We start from the raw sequence: 19,664 nt of genomic DNA on the forward strand, positions 1-19,664 counted from the left end.
ACTCCTCAGATGATCTTATCTCTGTAGTCCTCTTCAATCATTCCAAGATTAATATTTGACTTTAAAATAATGTTCTACTACCCTAAGAATACTTATATACAGCAAAACATTCAGTTTTAATGTTCTGATTTCATTTTCTCGTCTGATACAGGAGAGGCTCTGCTCATATAAAATATCTCACTGGGATGATATGATGATGATATACAGATGATGATGATGATATACAGATGATGATGATGATGACATGTTTAGCCGCATATCGTCATTTCACCGCTGGCTGTCGAGGTGGTGTCCAGCAAACGATGTGGGCTTCATAGACAATTGGACACCTTTCTGGGGAAAACCTGGTCTGATTAGGAGAGACGGCATCCATCCCACTTTGGATGGAGCAGCTCTCATATCTAGAAATATGGCCAAGTTTATTAGCTGACCAAAATCATGACAACCAGAGTTGAGACCAGGAAGCAGAGCTGCAGTCTTACACGCTTCTCTGCGCCTCCATTAGAGCAGCTGCCCACCCAGTCCTTTAGTATAGAGCAGGGGTCACCAACCTTTTTGAAACCGAGAGATACTTCCTGGGTACTGATTAATGCGAAGGGCTACCAGTTTGATACACACTTCTGAACTAGCCAATTTGCTCAATTTACCTTTAACTAAATGTCATTATCAGAATCAGAAATACTTTAATAATCCCAGGGGGAAATTATTTGTTTATTTTAATTATTATTATTAATAATTAATGATATTCATTTCTGCAAAGACACGATCATGTTAATGATTTCTCACAATGAATATGAACAATTATTTAACAAGATAGGAAACAGGTAAATATCAATATGCAACATTTTATTTCTATATTTTGTCCTAGTGCAAGTGTTTTTCAAATTGAAAAAAAAAATGTTCAAAAACATTTTAAAATGATCATTTCTACAACAGTCCTAGGAAATCACAATGTCCCAGCCTGATAGGCTTTGAGGTGCAGGTTATTTTGCAATGTTACAATTTCAATTTCCATCTGTCCAGCATCCAGGATGAACATTGCACTTAACTGCTCAGCAATGCATGATATATCCACATTCATGAATGGATTACAAATGAACGACACACATGGCTCAAGCTAATCCAGGTCACAAAACCTGTTCTCAAACTCTTGCCCAAGTCTTTTTATGACCTGAGAGTACTTTTCTACAGCTTTGTCAAAAGCCTCATATGCAGAAGCATTGTCTTTCAGCACCATCTGCACAGAAGGAAAGTGCAGCACCTTTTTTGTCTGTAAATGCATACAGAAAATGTTCATCTTGGCTTTAAATGCATTTAAAGCACTGATCATATTGGCAACAGTCTTGCCTTTGCCTTGCAGCTCACAGTTCAAACTGTTTAGTTTCCCAGTAATGTCCATTAAAAATGCAAGGTCAAGTGTCAGTGTCAGTGTCAGGGTCAGTGTCCTCCAGCAGCGAGGTATTCTCTGGACTGCATGAACTCTTTGATTTCACCAAAAAGTGACAAAAAACGAAGCAGGATCCGTCCCCTGCTGAGCCATCGGATTTCTGTGTGTAGTAGCAGGTCCCCATATTCAGTTGACAGCTCCTCCAACAGTACCTTGAATGTTCGGTGCTGTTTATGATCTTCACGACGGGAGTCATCACATGCTCAAAGCCGATCACTTTTGCACATAAGGCCTGCTGGTGAATGATGCAGTGGTAATGCAGAAAGTTTGGGAACTCTGTCACCTTTACAGTGAGCGATGAAACCTGTGTCGGCCGATCATAGCAGAAGCCCCATCTGTTGTCACTGATACCAGCTTTTTTCGCCACCAAAAACTCCTTCACCGCATTATGTCAACTCCCCTCTTAGTTGTCTTTAGGGGCAGTAGTATGAGAAGTTATTTTGTGGAGAAATCAAACACCATCCTGATAAAGACCATCAGCTGTGCCGTACTGCTGCTGTCCACCGACTAGTCACACTGGATGCTAAACCACCTGCACCTCGCCAGATCATGGTCCAGCTGGTCGGCCAAGTTCAGGGACATCGCAGATGCTCTTACCATCGTAGCTGCCCCCAGTTGAACATCGGAGAGACTGGAGATCACATCGGTTCCATATTTCTCATCTTCAAGTACAGTGTTAGCAATTAGCATCATTGCTTCTTTAACTACCTCCCTGTCTGAAAATGCCTTCTTAATCAAGAATTGCGTAGCTCTAAATGAGGCTTCGGTTGCTTGTTGGGGAGGTTTTAACTGGTCATGAAAAAAGGCTTGCCGTTTGCACAAAGCTGCCTTTAACTCGCGGGCTCTTTCTGCTCGCGGTGCACAGTTTGCATGGTAGCCCGTGTGACAAGTTGTTAATGCCTCTGCATTGTGCCGCTTTGCCGTCGCCACAGTTGCCCCGCAAATAAGATACATATGCTCCTTTCACAGTGGTTTAAAAAAAAAAAAAAAAAAAAAAAAACCCACAAACACCTCCCATTCGTCATGAAAATTATGTTTTTTTTCCTGCCATCTTTTTATAGGTCGCATCATACTGACCTTTGAACTATAATAGGTCATAGTTCATTTATATTAAACATTTAATGTTTTTGAATCCACTCCTCCCAGTCATTGTAATACTCATATTCCCTGAAGTACCGGTCGAGGTGGTGGAGTTGGAGCCATATTTGACTCAAGTCTTTTAATAAATCCTAAACCTAAACTAAATTATAATTCATTTGAAAGCCTTGTTCTTAGCCTCACTCACCCAACCTGGAAAACATCGTCAACAATCAGGAAGACCCAAACGCAGTACAATCTTACTGAGTGTTCTTTATTACACTTCAGGAAACAGAACAGGCAGGAACACAGTCTCTGTAAAAGTCTTCTGCTGCAATTCAAAAGTCCTAGGCACAAGCTCCGAAGGTGGCAGATGAGAATTCGCCCACGGCGGAGTAGGAGCGGCAAGACGCCAAACAGATGCAGACGAAATAATAGCAGGAAACTCACAGGCTGGGTTCGGAGTCAGGGACGGAAAGCAGTCAGGTTTACCAGGGCAGAGACAAAGAGCCCAGATCAGGAACATGCGGGTCGGAACCAGGAAAATCAAGCCGAAGAGGACTGCTGGAAAGTTCTGCATAACACTAAGACAATCTAGCACTGGGCTGGTATAGCTTAAATAGTGGCTGGATGCTGATGAGGAGCACCGGAGTGCACAGGTGAACAAAGTTGGCTGATGAGAGGGGAGTGGCCAGCAGGGAGAGTGAGCAGAGGGGAGGAGAGTGGGAAATTACTGGCAGAGCAGCAGAGGAATGGATTGTGACAATTACAGCCAATTTTATTTGTTACAGTATATCGAGCTCCAGGTCCTTATTCTGATTTTTTATCTGAATTTGCAGAATTTGCATCAGGCTTGATCCTTAAAACAGATAAAGTAATTATTGTAGGTGATTTTAACATTCATGTGGACAACCACAATGATAGTCTTAGTACTGCGTTTATCTCTCTATTAGACTCAATTGGCTTTTGTCAAAGTGTAAATAAACCGACTCATTGTCTGAACCACACTCTTGATCTTGTTCTTTCATATGGCATTGAAATTGATAATATAATAGTCTTCCCACAGAATCCTCTTCTGTCTGACCATTTTTTAATAACCTTTGAGTTCATACTACCGGACTATAAGCCTTTGTGTAGAAGCTTCTACAGCAGATGTTTATCTGATAGTGCTGTAGCCAAATTTAAGGAAGTGATTCCTTCAGCATTGAATCAAATGCCATGTCTAACTGTAACAGAGGACTTGTCTACTTCCTTTAGCCACCCACAAATAGACCATCTTGTTGATAGTATTACAGGCTCATTACGGACAACTCTAGACTCTATTGCACCTCTGAAAAAGAAGATAATTAAACAAAGAAGGCTAGCACCATGGTATAGCCAGCAGACTCGTAAATTAAAGCAAGAGGCACGTAAATCTGAACGCAAATGGCGTGCCACTAAACTGGAAGAATCTCATCTAGTCTGGCAAGATAATCTCAAAACATACAGGAAGGCTCTCCGTAATGCCAGAGCAGCCTATTACTCTTCTTTAATAGAGGAGAATAAGAACAACCCCAGGTTTCTCTTCAGCACTGTAGCCAGGCTAACAGAGAATCACAGCTCTACTGAACCATCTATTCCTTTAGGTCTAAGTAGCAATGACTTCATGAGCTTCTTTAATGATAAAATTATAACTATTAGAGACAAAATCCATCACCTCTTGCCCTCAACAGGCATTGATCTGCATTCTGATACAGCAAGTTTTGAAACAGCTGTAAAACCTGATATGTATTTAGACTGTTTTTCTCCCATCGACCTTCATCAAATAACTTTAATAATTTCTGCATCTAAGCCGTCATCCTGTCTCTTAGACTCCATCCCAACCAGGCTGCTCAAGGATGTTTTACCTCTAGTTAGTCCTTCTTTATTGGATATGATGGATATGTGGGGGATCTAAACCTTGATTGGTTGTCATCAGCCTCAGATGGCCTGAAATCTATCTGTGATTCATTAAATCTAAGCCAATTAATAGATAACATTAAATACCCTTCAAGATCATCGCTTCTTGATCTTATAATAACAAATGCCCCCCACAGGTATACTGATGCTGGTGTCTTCGGGAATGATCTGAGTGACCACTGTGCCATTACAGTCATCAGAAATGCCAAACTCCCAAAAACTAAACCACGAATCTTACTTAAAAGAGATTTTAAACGTTTTCATGAGCAGGCATTTTTGCATGATTTATCAAATCATGAGTGGGAACTTATCTCCCTCCTTGATGATGTCGAGTTGGCCTGGAATCTCTTTCATTCTGAATTCTTGAAGTTAATTCATAAACATGCTCCCTTACTTAAGTTTAGGATAAAAGTGCGAAACAATCAGTCGTTTTCCACTGAAATTGGAAACCTTCTCAAAGAAAGAGATCTTGCCTGGGCCAGGACACGAAAAACAAAAACTGAGGCTGATTGGATCATTTTCCGTCAGCTCCGCAATAAATGTACCTCCTTAATTAAAAAGATCTAAATCTGAATTTTATTTATCAGAAACCACCAATAACCTAAATGATCCCAGGAAATTTTGGAATATTGTGAAATCTGCTTCTGAAGCTATATCCTCTACTGAATTACCAAACTTCTTGGTCATTGTTACGTCCCCAGTTGGGCCAGGGGATGAGGGAGTAACATATAATTAAATAACCGGGAGCTTTGACAAAAAACGATAGACAATGTAACCAATTCAATAGGTTTATTTACAAAAAATAAGGCAGAAAACGAATTAACTCAAGACGGACTCCCCCAAAACACAGGGAGCCGAATCGCCAGCTTCTTTCGTGGCTCACTCCAGAACCAGAACGCACACACACACACAGCTACGCGGCTCCTGAGACAGATCGCTCGCACACACACAGTTACCACCCGGTCTCTGCCACACAGACCAACCGCAGGATGAGAGAGAGAGAGGGAGAGCGGCTCCACTTCCTGCCTATATATGCCCCGCCCGCTTGAGTGGACACAGGTAACCCAGATCACTCATCAGTGCGAAAAGGAAAAGGGGCAGAACCTAGAGGGGAGGAGCAGAGGAGAAAAGAAAGGCGAACACAAACAATAACACAGGCCAGCGGTCGTAACAGTCATAGACTCTATAAACCTGACAGATAAATGTGCCATGCTAAATTACTTTAATGAACATTTTATCACAGCAGGACACTTATTTGATTCTCTTAACAGTGTTCTTAAAAGCAATGTTTTAACTGATGAACCTTCTGTTGTAAGCCGTCCCCCTGTTGATTGTTCTTTTCATTTTTAGCCTGTGTCTATTTCTGAGGTCCATAGTGCGCTAAAAAAATTGGACTCCAAAAAATCAGCTGGTCCAGATAGTTTGGATCCATTTTTTCTAAAGCTGGCTGCTGACTTAATTGCTGAGCCCTTAACTAATATTTTTAATCTAAGCCTCAGCACAAATAAACTTCCTAAAGTCTGGAAATCAGTGTTTGTCCTCCCACTGTTAAAAGGAGGCGAACCCTCAGTTGTTAATAATTACAGACCTATCTCTAAATTATGTATTCTGGCAAAAGTATTTGAAAAATTGGTCTGTGATCAATTGAAGGATTTTTTTGGAATCTCGGAACAAGTCCCCTTCAGTCAGGTTTTAGAAAGCATCACAGCACTACTACTGCTGCCCTAAAAGTCCTTAATGACGTGTTTGAGGCTTTGGACTCGAGAAAGTTCTGTGTGGTGCTGTTTATTGATCTGTCTAAGGCATTTGACACTGTAGATCACAATCTTCTGCTAAAAATTCTTGGCAGGAATGGCGTCTCCAAACAAGTTGCCTCTTGGTTTGCCAATTATTTGGCCAATAAGACACAATGTGTTCAGATGGCTGGAGTTAGCCTTTCTTGAGGTCACAAAAGGCGTACCTCAAGGATCAGTATTAGGACCCATACTATTCATAATTTACATTAACGATTTGTGCACAAACATGTCAAATGCCTCATACCACCATTATGCCGATGATACTGTCATTTATTGTTCCTCACAATCGATTGCTCAGGCTTTTTTAATTTTTACAGTCTGCTTTTGATGCTGTGCTCTGTCGTCCAGCAGGTTCTCGTGGATCGTGGCTGCTGCTGTGATCCTGCACGACGTCCACTACACATATTATTACTGTCATTATTACTACCATATCTGCTACTGTGGTCATTTTATCATTCATTGTAATTCATTGTCATTTTATCAGTCATTGTAACTGTACAATATGTTTGTGTTGATTTGTCCTGTACATGTGACACCTATTGCACATCTGTCCTTCCTGGGAGAGGGATCCCTCCTCTGTGGCTCTTCCTGAGGTTTCTTCTACCTTTTTTCCCTGTTAAAGGCAAGGCAAGTTTATTTGTATAGCACAATTTGTACACAAGGCAATTCATAGTGCTTTACAGAGGCAAGGAAAAACATTTGACATTAAGACAAGCAATAGCAATAGAAATAAAAACAGCAAATTTGAAAACATTTTAAAACATTAAACGAATCACTGGATTATGATTACAAATTCTTTAAAAGAGCTCAGTCATAAGCATGTGAAAATAGAAAAGTTTTTAACCTGGTTTTAAAAGTGCTAAGAGTTGGGGCTGATTTCAGTCCTGCTGGTAGTTTGTTCCAGTTGTGAGCAGCATAACTGCTAAATGCTGCTTCACCGTGTCTGGTTTGAACTCTGTGCTCCACTATCTGACCTGAGTCAGTAGATCTCAGAGCCCTACTGGGTCTATATTCTACTAACATGTCATTTATGTATTGTGGGCCTAAACCATTCAGTGATTTGTAAACTAGTAGCAGAACTTTAAAATCTATTCTGTGGCTAACTGGGAGCCAGTGTAAAGACTTAAGAACTGGGGTGATGTGTTCTGATCTCTTTGTTCTGGTCAGAACTCGAGCTGCTGCGTTCTGAATGAGCTGCAGCTGTTTGATACTTTTTTGGGGGAGTCCAGTCAAAAGACCATTACAGTAGTCAAGTCTACTGGAGATGAAAGCATGGATCAGCTTCTCCTGATCTGTTTAGGACATAAAGCCCTTAACTCTGGATATGTTCATAAGTTGGTAGAAGGCTGTTTTGGTGACTGATTTTATGTGACTGTTGAAAGTCAGATCTGAGTCTATCAACACGCCAAGGTTTCGGACTTGGTCTTTAGTTTCTAGAGACAGTAACTCAAGGTGTTTACTGACAGCAACCCTCTTCTCTTTATTGCCAAAAACAATGACCTCAGTTTTTTCTTGATTTAACTGAAGAAAATTTTGGTTCATCCAATTTTTGACTTGCTCTAGACCAGTGGTCCCCAACCCCCGGGCCGCGGACCGGTACCGGTCCGTGGATCAATTCTTGTGCGGCCCGGTACTGCCGCATTAAAATTGTCAAGCGTTGACCGGTCCGCAGTTAGGAAAAGGTTGGGGACCACTGCTCTAGACAGTTACACAATGACTCTATAAGACTGCAGTCATCTGGGGACAGCGCAAGATATATCTGTGTGTCATCTGCATAACTATGATAGTTGACATTAGAATTCTGCAGAATTTGACCCAAAGGCAGCATATATAGGCTGAACAAAAGGGGTCCAAGAACTGACCCCTGAGGAACCCCACATGTCATAGCCACTCGACCTGATTGATTACTTTCAATGGTCACAAAATAACTCCGCTCCTCCAAGTAGGACCTGAACCATTCTAAGACTGTTCCATGGAGTCCTGCCCATGTTTCCAACCTGTTCAGCAGTGTGCTGTGATCCACAGTGTCAAACGCAGCACTGAGATCCAGCAGGACCAGAACTGATAGTTTGCCTAAAGGGTTTTTTCTGGGCAAGTTTTTCCTCACTTGAACCAAGGGTCTAAGTACTGAGGGTGTTGAAGATGATGATGATATGGAGATGGGATGATGATGATGATGATGATGATGATGATGATGATGATGATGATTTGATGATGATAATGGAGTAATGATTATGATGATGATGATGATGATTTGATGATGATGATAATGGAGTAATGATGATGATGATGATGATGATGATTTGATGATGATAATAGAGTAATGATGATGATGATGATGGAGTGATGATGATGATGATGCAATCCTACACTACAATCCTACTGCCATTATATTTATATATGATTGTCTGTTTGTGTATCTGATAATTGTGTGCAATTAAACAAAATCAAGCAGTATGAATGACTTGTACATTAATTTATTTAAATCCTTTTTTGCTTAACCATAAAAACTGTAATACTACGTATATAAGACTGAACAATTCCAAATGTGCAATGGTCTCTGCATATAAACATGACAGATGACATATTAAAAGAAGCAGAAACATAAACATGAACTCCAGCTGGTACTGGTGTAGTTAACTTCCTTTCTTTAGGCTCCTACACACATTACTGCTTACCACAGTCATCTCATTACTTACTTACTTTATGTGCAGTATTACTGTACCTTTAGCACTATATTATAATAGCCTAGTCACTTTTATAGTGGTGATGATGCATATGAGAATGCTCATTGATATGCAACAGTTGTTGATCTATCAGATTCATGCATGTTTTTACAAAATGTATTTCTCAGCAAAGAAATAACCAAAGATAACATGTGATTTTGAGTGTGCATAAAATTCCCATTGTCACTTTTGTAATTTAAAATATAATATGTTGTATGTAGTGAATGCAGATTTCAGAATTAATTCACTGTATTAAAAACAAAAGCAAAAAAGACAGCTATGAATCACAGGATGGTAGTGAGTACTGTAAAATAACAGGCATGAAACAAATTTGCAGCAAACACAGCACCCTACAACGATGGAAGCAAGCGAGAGCAGCAGCTTAACAGAGTTGGAGTCTACCAGACCTAAGAAGCCTCGTCCTTTTTCCAAGAAACTCTGACCTTTCCGTGATACAGGACATACAAACTGGGCCGTAAATTCATTATAAACAGCATAAACATTTGTCTGTGATGAGCTGGGTTATCAAGGAAGCAACTAGTTTCAAGACATATCTGGTGAAGTGACAGGAGTAGAGCTAGCTGGCATGCTAACACAACTGTATTCAGACCAACCAGGTGTGTTCGGACGTTTGGCCACTGTGAAACAATGAAAAAAATAGTTTTAGTTCTGAGACAGAAACAGGCTAGGTACACACAAAAAAGCAAACAATGTTACAGCAGCTGGGAGAGTTTCACAGTTTATAGTGCACAGACTCTGTTTTGATAGTGCTCAGTCAGGAGATAGTGTTTGTGGAGGGTGCTGACGGTGTGTTTAGTTCAGCTGCCCCACACAGTTGGTTGAGAGATTAATTAAGAAAACCTAAAACCAAATTAATGCAGAAATCACATAATGGAAATGCTACTGCCAGCGAGTCTAATGAAACACTGACAACTGCTTTATAGAATAAAAATATCTACTAGCTGCCGCTGCCACGAATTGAGCCAGCCCTTTCTCTGTGTTTGTGTGCTGGACGTAACCGCTATGAAACAATCTCCCTCACTCTGATTTACCACGTATGTATCTCGACCAGTTCTCTCTCTCTCTCTCTCTCTCTCTCTCTCTCTCTCTCTCTCTCATTACAAACCAAACTAAGCTTCTTCATGTCATTATTTTACAGCGTAAATTTCAGTCAGACTCAGACTCAAATTTAGAAGCTGATTCATGAAATAAAGTCAGAACACAACAGGTAGAGTATCAGAGTTTAGATAGTAACGTTTGAAATACACAGACTGCTCTCTGAAAATATTTCACATGTATTATTTTTTCTTTCTCAAATAATCCGCAGATTTTACCATGATCCCTCATCACCCTTGAATTAAATGAAAAACATAGTGTGGCAAAAAAAACACGTCCATAATATGACTCATTTTAATCAAAATTGGTTTATCCTCCGGGAAGTATGAATTGTGTATAAATCGGGGTTGTAGTCATGGCAAGTTGAAAATAGATTAGGGCTGCAAATGTCATTAATTCAGTTTCAATAGAATGTATATAGTGCCAAATTAAAACAGAAGTTAAATGTTGGATCCCTTTTTTTGTCAAATCAGTTATATTTCTTTATGTTTACTGAGACTTACTGAGACACTGGCGACTGTGTTGCAGGATTTCAGGTCATGGAGGTGGCTTGGCTATGATTCTCACAGACAGTTAATCATCATTCACAGAAATGTTTCTTCATTTGAATTAGTTGGTTTTATGACAAATGGCAAAACCATTTTACTTGATTTGCTGTGTTTTATCTAAAGACTGTGGCTAGACCGTAAGTGGCTAGAATTTGACAGTCTTTTAGTATTTATAATTTCTCTCTCAACCTGATTTCAAGAAGGTCGTTCATGTTTTTATTTCTGTTCGGTTAGATTTCAATTCTGGGTTCACTGGATACCAGAGTTATGACCCTGAGTCATAACATCTATTCGTATTGCAGTATGATTATATGATTTTTTTGTGCTGTTTCCCCTCCCTGCCTGAGGATGGTGCTGTCTACCCTGCTGTGTGCTTCCTCAGTTGTTAAGTTACAGGTGGCAGCTTGTCTGTCATTTTATGCTTTCATGTCCAAAGATTACAATACATTTATTTTTTACCTCTAAAGTTTAAATTCTATTGGTGTATACAGTTGACTGGAAGTGTTTTGATTTATAGATTGCATGCTTCTCAACCAACCTGTTTCAAGAAAATATAGAGTTTGTTGAGTTAGAAAGCCACTTTCAACACTACACCTACACCTACCTACTTACACACTCACAGTAAGGTCCACTCTGTGAATCCACAACTTCAGATCAATATGTAAACCCTTAATTTTTTTCTTTATGTTGTTTCTTTGGTCTTTGTGCACTTGGCTGATTAGGCAAAATAGCTGATGATCTGGATTGAATTTTGGATCTGTATGGTTCATCCCTGAGCAAGCTGATTAATATTTTAGAAGAAATAATAAAAGATGACACAAAACTACAATTTAAAGTTAAGAAACTTCATTTTAAGGAAATATCCAACATGAATATTTGCTTAACATTGCAATGGCAACAAAATATACAAATATAGTAATTATTAATATACTCACAGGCAGATTCAATAGCCACAATGATGATTCAAAGCATTGCATCGCTGGAGTGTTTAGCGAAGTTACACAGTAGTAGCTATACAAACCTTCCAACCTGCTATTATAATCTGTTTACAACAACGTAAACATTACTTTTATACTTAATAAGTAAAATATACACAGACACTCAATGTCATTTTGGTGTTTCAAAGAAAAAAAGAACCTCATAACAGAGGTGATATTTCATAAACAGCTAATAATGACCATATCCCTCTAACCCTCCTTTCTAATCAACGCTATTCTCATGCATCTAGGCAGATACGAGGCTGCTTTGGACATGATGGCCCAAAGGTGAGTATTCTTGGGGTAGAGGAGACACATTTGTGTGGTTTTCATGCAATGTTGTCACGTGAAAATGCAGAAGGATCCAATTTGTGAAGCATGCCAGGCAGGGGTCTTACAATGTCCCTCTTCCCTCGTTCACACTGTAGTGTCTGCAAATGGAAAACACATTGATCTGAATGCAAGAAATAACAGAGGACAATTAGCTTTTATCAGATTGTACAGAAAGAAAGTAAATAATGTTACTGCTACTAGAACAGCTTCTTCTGCTACTACTACTACTACTACTACTACTACTACTGTTTACTGTGGTAAGATCAGTCTGCTCTGGAGCTTTTATAATCCTGTGTCTTATTCTGACCAATAAATTTAAGTGCTGCATTACTTGAGTTTCTCACAGGAGCCTTTCTTAGGGCCTCAATAAAGCAGAACCCACTAGGGCCCTTATTTTGCCAATCTAATTGGATATTAGAACATCCACAAACAACGGCACAACTCATACATCTGCAAACCAATTATCATACAGTGAGCATGGGTGCAGGGAGCCGGGTCAGCTGGCTGTTTTGCCTGCTTAGACAAGTGCAGTACCACTATACCACTCTACTGTTATTGCTGCTACTGCAGTACTACAGGTGGCATGTTGCAATTTTAACTTTGGCATAAAACATAAATGACGCTTCTACTACTAGTAAATACCACAAATAACAAAAAGAGGACACTCACATAATAAGATGATAATAATATAATAATAATAATAATAATAATAATAATGATAATAATAATAATAATAATATAATAATAATAATATATAATAATAATACTTGGTTCTATGTATGCGATTTATTAATACCATTAAATATCAGCACAATCATGACATGAATTAAAATAAAATAATATTGCTCTGACCTGGAAGTAGATAATGATGATGAGGACAAACATGACCAGTATCACCAGTACAACCACAGGAACACTGACTGCTTCTGTCTTCTCATCACCCTCATCAACCTCTCCTCCAATACCCTGCAGTGCAGTCTGTCTGTGAGCCCCCTGCATGGGACAGTCAGGGCTTTCTGTGGACAAAGGATGAGGACAGAGTTAGACTGAAAGAAGGACAGGGACACATGTGACCTGTGAGCTCACTCTGCATGTCATGCGTGGAAGTCTCACCTAAGACATGAATGAGCGTGCCGTTGCCTGTGAGCTGCAGGTACGGTGGTGGGTAGAAGACTTCAACCTGACAGCGATATATATCTGTGTCTGTGGCTTGCAATCCGGATACCGTCACCTCCACAGCTCCCTCTTTCAAATAAGCAGAGCACTGCACCTGAAACATAAAATAAACATGAGTTTGGATCCAGCATTTAGGAAATGCATTTTCACTACAATATTTTATTTAGAAATGATTCCAAACCAGAACACAATGACTGTTTTTCACAGGACATGAAGAAAATGAATGGTAACAGCAGTGGATCTTGTGTTCTCTACACCCATATAATGCATGTATGGCTGACCCTTATGGGCAGGAGGAGGATAAATAATCCTGTTTGTGTGAGTTTTTTCTTGCATTGGTGTGTTTTTAAAATGTAGTAGCCCATATTTATCAAAGACGTATTCTTATCCATATTTTGGAATGCTGGAACTAGATTTTTTTCTACATAAAGGCATCTTTTGCTTCTTAAAATTGCATTTTTCACATAAATGCTTAAAATCCAATGGGCAGGTCTACATAAGCATATAATGTTGCCCTGTCCTTTTGAACTGTATAAACTTTAGCACCACCTTCAGGCCAAACTGTAGACTTGTTGACAAAATATTTCAGAATCTGAAATATGCATATATCACCATACATTTTGTTGAATACATTCATTTCCCCCAGTGGATAAACCTGTCTGTCAAAGAGGGCTTTATAATTTATAACTGAATTGAACATTGACATGAACCTTTCTTCAGGATCAACCTCAGGACTAAACTAACAATGTTTCTAGTAAAACTCTACGAATATTAAAGTTGTATGTTGTTCATTTTTTTTAACAAAGTTGGTGGCCTAAGCGTGTCATCAAGCCACCCTTTAAGCACCGCCCACAAAATCCTAGACTGAAAACTGGTGAAAAATAGTTTGAACCTGTTTTCAGCAACTATATTTCCATTTCCCTTCTCCTTACACCTTTAATGTGACAAAACATTTCCCCTGTTGCCATGATTGAAAGAAAATTGATTAAGTGTTTAAATATCCATACATGTAAAACCATGTTCATGACTAAATAAGCAACAATAATAGTTCATGGAAAGTCTTGGTCATTTCTATACTCTTTAAAATCAAACACTGAGCTAATCTGCTTCATCAGACCCAACTTTCATCAGACTCTGATTCAAATGTTATAATTGGTGCACAGAGATAAGTGACATCATTGTTTCAAGGAAAAACCTCTAATGGAATATGAAAAAGGTTTCTAACTGTGGCAAAAAAAAAAATTCAATTCATTTAGGATCTTCATCTCTTAGAATCTGATCTAGAAAATGTGTTAATATATTACTTTATGTTGGTTAAAGTTGGAATAACATCCATTCATCCACAACTTACCTCTTCCTCCTTCTCCACTCCTGTCTTGTTCTTCTCTGTGTAGTTGAGTATAGACGAGCAGAATTTCTCTGTGCCATGGAGGCCTTTCAGCAGAGTCACACGGAGCTCTTCTGGGCTGGGGTAGGGGTATAGCTGGCTTTGGTCGATGGGGGGCTGGATCTGGTGGTAGGAGGGTCGCGGTTGGATGAAGCACTGGACTTGTGCTGTACCATTGGTGCTCACCACTCTATAGGGCTGGATCACCTTCACAGCTGGCAAAAAAAAGGAAGGTGAGAGGTGAAATCGTTTTTGTGTCCTGCTGTACTGAACCCAAAAAGCAAAGACAAGACAGACAAGACCTTTCCTTTTTGAAAAACAACAACTTAACAGTTTGCAAACTTTTCACAGCCACACTTGACGTTGAAATTTTTCATTAAATGTTTTTGTTGCTGAGAGTTAAAAATGTAAGCCAATCATGTAAACTGAAAATGGAATTACATAACATTTGGCTTGATTTTCGGAATCTCTGTCAAAGGTGACCTACAAAGTCAAAATTCTCCACACCCACACGTCACTTCCTGTGTTTAACATATGGCGACATCAGAAAATGAAACAGTGGTTTGCATCTCTCTGCACAAGTCATGTCATTGCAGTAAAGCTGCAGGGTTTTGAACATGCTAACCAATGCTAAATAAAACCAGGTAATTCTTTAATGCTGGCTAGTCAAGAAGTGGCAAGAAGACAAGCAAACGCTCTCAGTCTAGTCTTTTCACTGAACAAACAGAGAAAAAAAATGATGTCTACCCTCCCAGACAACCCATAGTCTGCAAACAAGACAGGAAACAGCCCATAACCTCAAAATACTGGAATGTAATCACTGAATTTCAAATTGCTTCCTTTTTTTTGACTCAACCGGTTGGAGCAGATGACTGTCCACCAATGGACGGGGTTCTACTCAAGGTTTCTGCCTGTTAAAGGGAAGTATTTCCTCACCACCGTAGCCAAGTGCTTGCTCATGGTGGGAATTTTTGGGTCTCTGTAGATAATATTATTTAAAGTACAACCTAGACCTGCTCTGTATGGAAACTGAGATAACTTCTAATATGATTTGGCGCTATATCAGTGAAGTTGAACTGAAACATTGAATTGACTACTTGTTACTTGTTAACATATTCTATGTTAAACACTGATCTGGAACCACCTTTAGCCAGTGAACTGGCTAAATTGCTTTTACTTGGTCCACCACAGAAGGTCAAGAGAAACATTATTATCCCTATAAGTATAATGCAGAAGTACACAAAATAGTCATAAATCTAGATATAAATACAAAAATACAGTATGCAATCACACCTCAAACTGATGCAACGATAATGCTAAAATGCATTTTGCTCCATAAGCACTTTTTACTATAATCTCCACCTGTAAGTGGGTTAAAGGAGTAGTTTGACATCTTGTGAAATATTTGATTTCTTGCTGCGTTAGATGTGTTATATTATATTGATCTTCTCATCTAGCATTGGAAATACTCCTAAAATTGATACTACTCTTAACAATGTCTTGAGTGGCATTTACTATCTATGTTCATCATTTGTTGTAGGAAGGACACTGCTCCACCATCACAGGACATATCAGTTTGTACAGAACAGAATCACAAAAAATGTTTTTCTATAAGTATGAAAAATATTTGCCACATTCAGTGTTACTCAGGCTGTGGCTTTTGTCACATGATTTGCAAAAAAGTGTTACCAATCATGGTACTGTCATAGCATCAGCATAAGTCTGTTTATACTCACCACTCCACACAGGCAGGCAGAGGCTGAGGACTGTCAGCACAATCCATTCCATAACACAGTGGGCCAGGAACATCCTACAGTGTCTCTTACAGTTACACAGAAACACCCTCACAGTGAACAAATGTCATTAAAATACAGCAAATAAGAGTAGAAGGTACCTTTATAGTGGTGTGTTTCCTTCAGATGTCATGGAAACTCTGTGCCACAGGAAATGATGATGATTGCCGGTAAAGAGAGACGGCAAGTTTAAACGGCTGCGGTTCTGCAGGAAAGCTGAGAAGAGCTAATTTCAGTGATTTTAATGAAGCAGTTTAATGTCAATGAACAGACTTTCTGACAAAAGGAAGAAGCATTGGGGAACAACAGACTTGCACACTAACAATGCATTATGTTGTATATTGTGTATAAGTCAACATACAGTTAAAGTCCATCCATCGCACAGTGAAGTTTTGGTTCTTTTGCCCTGTTCAGATTCAGTTTGCTGTTTTATGAGATTTATCAGCTCAATCAAGAACTTCTTAAGATTGATAAGTTTGATATTCCTTTGAATAAATATGTTCAACCTTTGAGCAGGGTGGAAAGACATGCGCTAAGACTCAAATGACTTGTCATGTGGAAACTTTTACAGGGTTAATATTTAGTTTAGATTTCCATCAATCACCTTCTGCTGAATCTCTATGAATTTTGATTGTTTTAGATTAAAGTGGAAAATGAAATGGAAAATATGAATATGCTATTTATATTCAAAGGGGATTCTATTGAACTACAGTACATTAGCTAATTTCTATTTATTTATCTATTTTATTTGTGACATCTCTTTTGCACAAGGCAGCACAGTGATGATTGTAACACGGGGCAACACTTTGTTCTGAAATCTGCTGATGGTTTTTCCTTGGAGCTGTAGTAAATGATATATATTTAATTTCAGAGAAAAAAAAAACATCCCTATATTTAAGAATGTGATGAAGTTAGTAGTCTTTCCTGCTAAAACACAGGTTAGCTGAACATTTTTGAACAGACACTAGTGGTGTGCGATACTGCATATTTTGGGGGCCAGTATTGCTGACACCGATACCAATACTTTTGTAATAAATAAGGTGGATGCGTCATTGAATTGCTAAATCGTAATTAATTTTCATGACCCTAAGTGTTTTTTGTGATGTTTCCTTTTTTTATTATTAAATAATTAAAACCCAGGACAGAATTAGGACAAAGTTTATAATTAAATAGAAAATGCTTTATTATCATTTTTTCAGAAAAATCGAAAATAAAAAGTTCTCGCAAACCAGTAAACAAATTAAAACAGGTACTGTTGAGAAACTACTCTCTCTGTTTTTGCAGCTCCATGTTTTCTTTTGGATGGTTTTTTACATGTTTATATAAATTGGTAGTGTTTCCACTATACCTGACTAGCTTTTTACAAATCCCACATTTTGCTGTTGTCTTGTTTTCGGCTTGAAATACAGCCACACAGTGCTCCTCTCTGCCATTCTTCTGTTGTATTTTCACGCACAGAGAAAATACGCATGCACTGCGTGTGCTGATGAACCTGAGCCAGCAACTTGCTTGTTTGCTTTGTGCGTCTAAGTCACGTCACGTGATGGCGCATCTAAACATCTAAAAATAAGAGGGGGGAGCGGGAGCAAAGTGTTCCTGCTCTGTGCTGACACAGGAGCAGCGAGTCCGGCGACCTGGCTGTTTCCTCTTTGCCGAAACTGCAGCATTGCAAAGAAGAGCGGAACTTAAACTAAAGAATCGATTTCACCAGGCTAGTATTGATCCGATTTCGATTCCAATTTGGTATTGATAATATTGATATTTAGATTGATCCGCCCACCACTAACAGATACAATGAATATCTGAATCAATGTTACCTGAGTCTCTGTCTGATAGTTTCTGACACAGTAATTTCAAATGGAGTGGAAAGCGATGTTCTTTCAGTGGGAGAAGAAAAAAAGTGTACAGGAGTATCATGATTACACAACTGTTGTGTTGAGTGGGACGTACAGAAACTGACACTTCCAAAATAACGTCACATGACATGACTTGGGATGATCCAGAAACTACAGTATGCTCTGGAAACTGACCATGAGCAGTTAGCTGATCAAACAATGAAATGCATTATACATTAATGGATAAAAAAAGTGGCTTCCCATGAAGGGAAAATGTCAACACTGATGTTATATCAACCCTATGAATCTGGATAACGTTTCTCATAGGCCAAGGTCAGGTTCATTGGCCTTTCTTAAGTCAATAGGCTCTATTTCAGCCATATTAACATTGTAAACAGATTTTTCTCTTCACATCAGCTCTGTCATTTACTGATGCAACAAAGGGAATGTGGATCATGTCAAATTAAAAACCTCAAACCCTGTGTATTTGTTGATATCACTACTTATAAAGCCTTATAATGCCTTAGAAATGCTGTGTTGAAATGAAGTGTGTGATGCAATCAAGCAGATTTTTACATTTTTTTAATCTGATGGTTTATATTTGTCATTTCCCCACGGTTCTTTAGACTATTAGAATCATTTTTCGGTTTCTTCTCATCTGCATTTCTCTCACATCCCAACGAACTTAATATGAAGTAATGGTTCGCAAAGAGTGGAAAATAGGCAATTCTAGTCAAATCAAATTGAAAGTGCTGATGTTATGACATTCTGTGTCATCCTGACGTCACATATATGTTTTGCCTGGAAACACTCTGTGGGGTTAAGCCCCAATCTTACAGAGCTGACTTGCAGAAGTTGCAGTCAGCACTACAGTCTTCAGTCACGCGGAAAACGTTGGTTTGTTTTCGCTGGTGTCATTGCTTCAGTATGGTGTGCAAAAGTGCAAAAATAAAATCAGAAGCTGTCAGTAAATTTGGCAGCACATGCGGAAAATTCATCACATGACGCTGCAATAAGAGCATGCCCAAGTCTGAAAAGTTCCACATTAAGTTAAGGTGGATATACATGGAAGCTCAATAACTGTCTGTACTGTTACTGTTATCTTTCCTGTTGGCACAATTGTTAGATTTGGGTGGATATATCAGCAGAATATAAATATATTTTCAATAGTGTATAATCCCCTGAAAATAGGAATTGTGTTTTATACCGCAAGTCCTCTTCCACCATGAACCACCATGCTTCCACAGTAACCCAGAATAGACAAACTCAACACTGGCTCTGTGGGACCACAGTAATGACACCCTTTCAAAATGGTCACAGTTTGGTCAGATTTGGTCACAAACATGACATGGCTTGGGGTTACAAAAAGGTGCACTAATCCAGGAAATTGTCTCAGGCGTGTGTCGTTAAGGTTTGCATATGAGAGCAGGGACATGTCCCTTCCAATATTTCCAGAGGACAGACTTGTCCCTAACAATATTTGTTATATTTGATGTTCTGGCAGCAACACTGCTT

The 19,664-nt window shown here is 39.0% G+C and overlaps 1 protein-coding gene across 1 annotated transcript; it reads right to left on the bottom strand.

The window, feature by feature from the left end:
- Positions 1-11,508: 11,508 nt before the first annotated feature.
- Positions 11,509-16,387, bottom strand: cd28 (CD28 molecule). The gene is made up of 5 exons (XM_027290811.1): positions 16,258-16,387; positions 14,486-14,736; positions 13,072-13,228; positions 12,811-12,974; positions 11,509-12,056 (listed from the first exon to the last, which is right to left on the bottom strand). The coding sequence occupies exons 1-5, from the start codon at positions 16,328-16,330 to the stop codon at positions 11,955-11,957; spliced, it is 747 nt and encodes a 248-aa protein (XP_027146612.1). The 5' UTR covers positions 16,331-16,387; the 3' UTR covers positions 11,509-11,954.
- Positions 16,388-19,664: the final 3,277 nt, after the last annotated feature.

Source organism: Larimichthys crocea, chromosome XVIII (assembly GCF_000972845.2).
Source record: "Larimichthys crocea isolate SSNF chromosome XVIII, L_crocea_2.0, whole genome shotgun sequence".
NCBI lineage: Eukaryota > Metazoa > Chordata > Actinopteri > Sciaenidae > Larimichthys > Larimichthys crocea.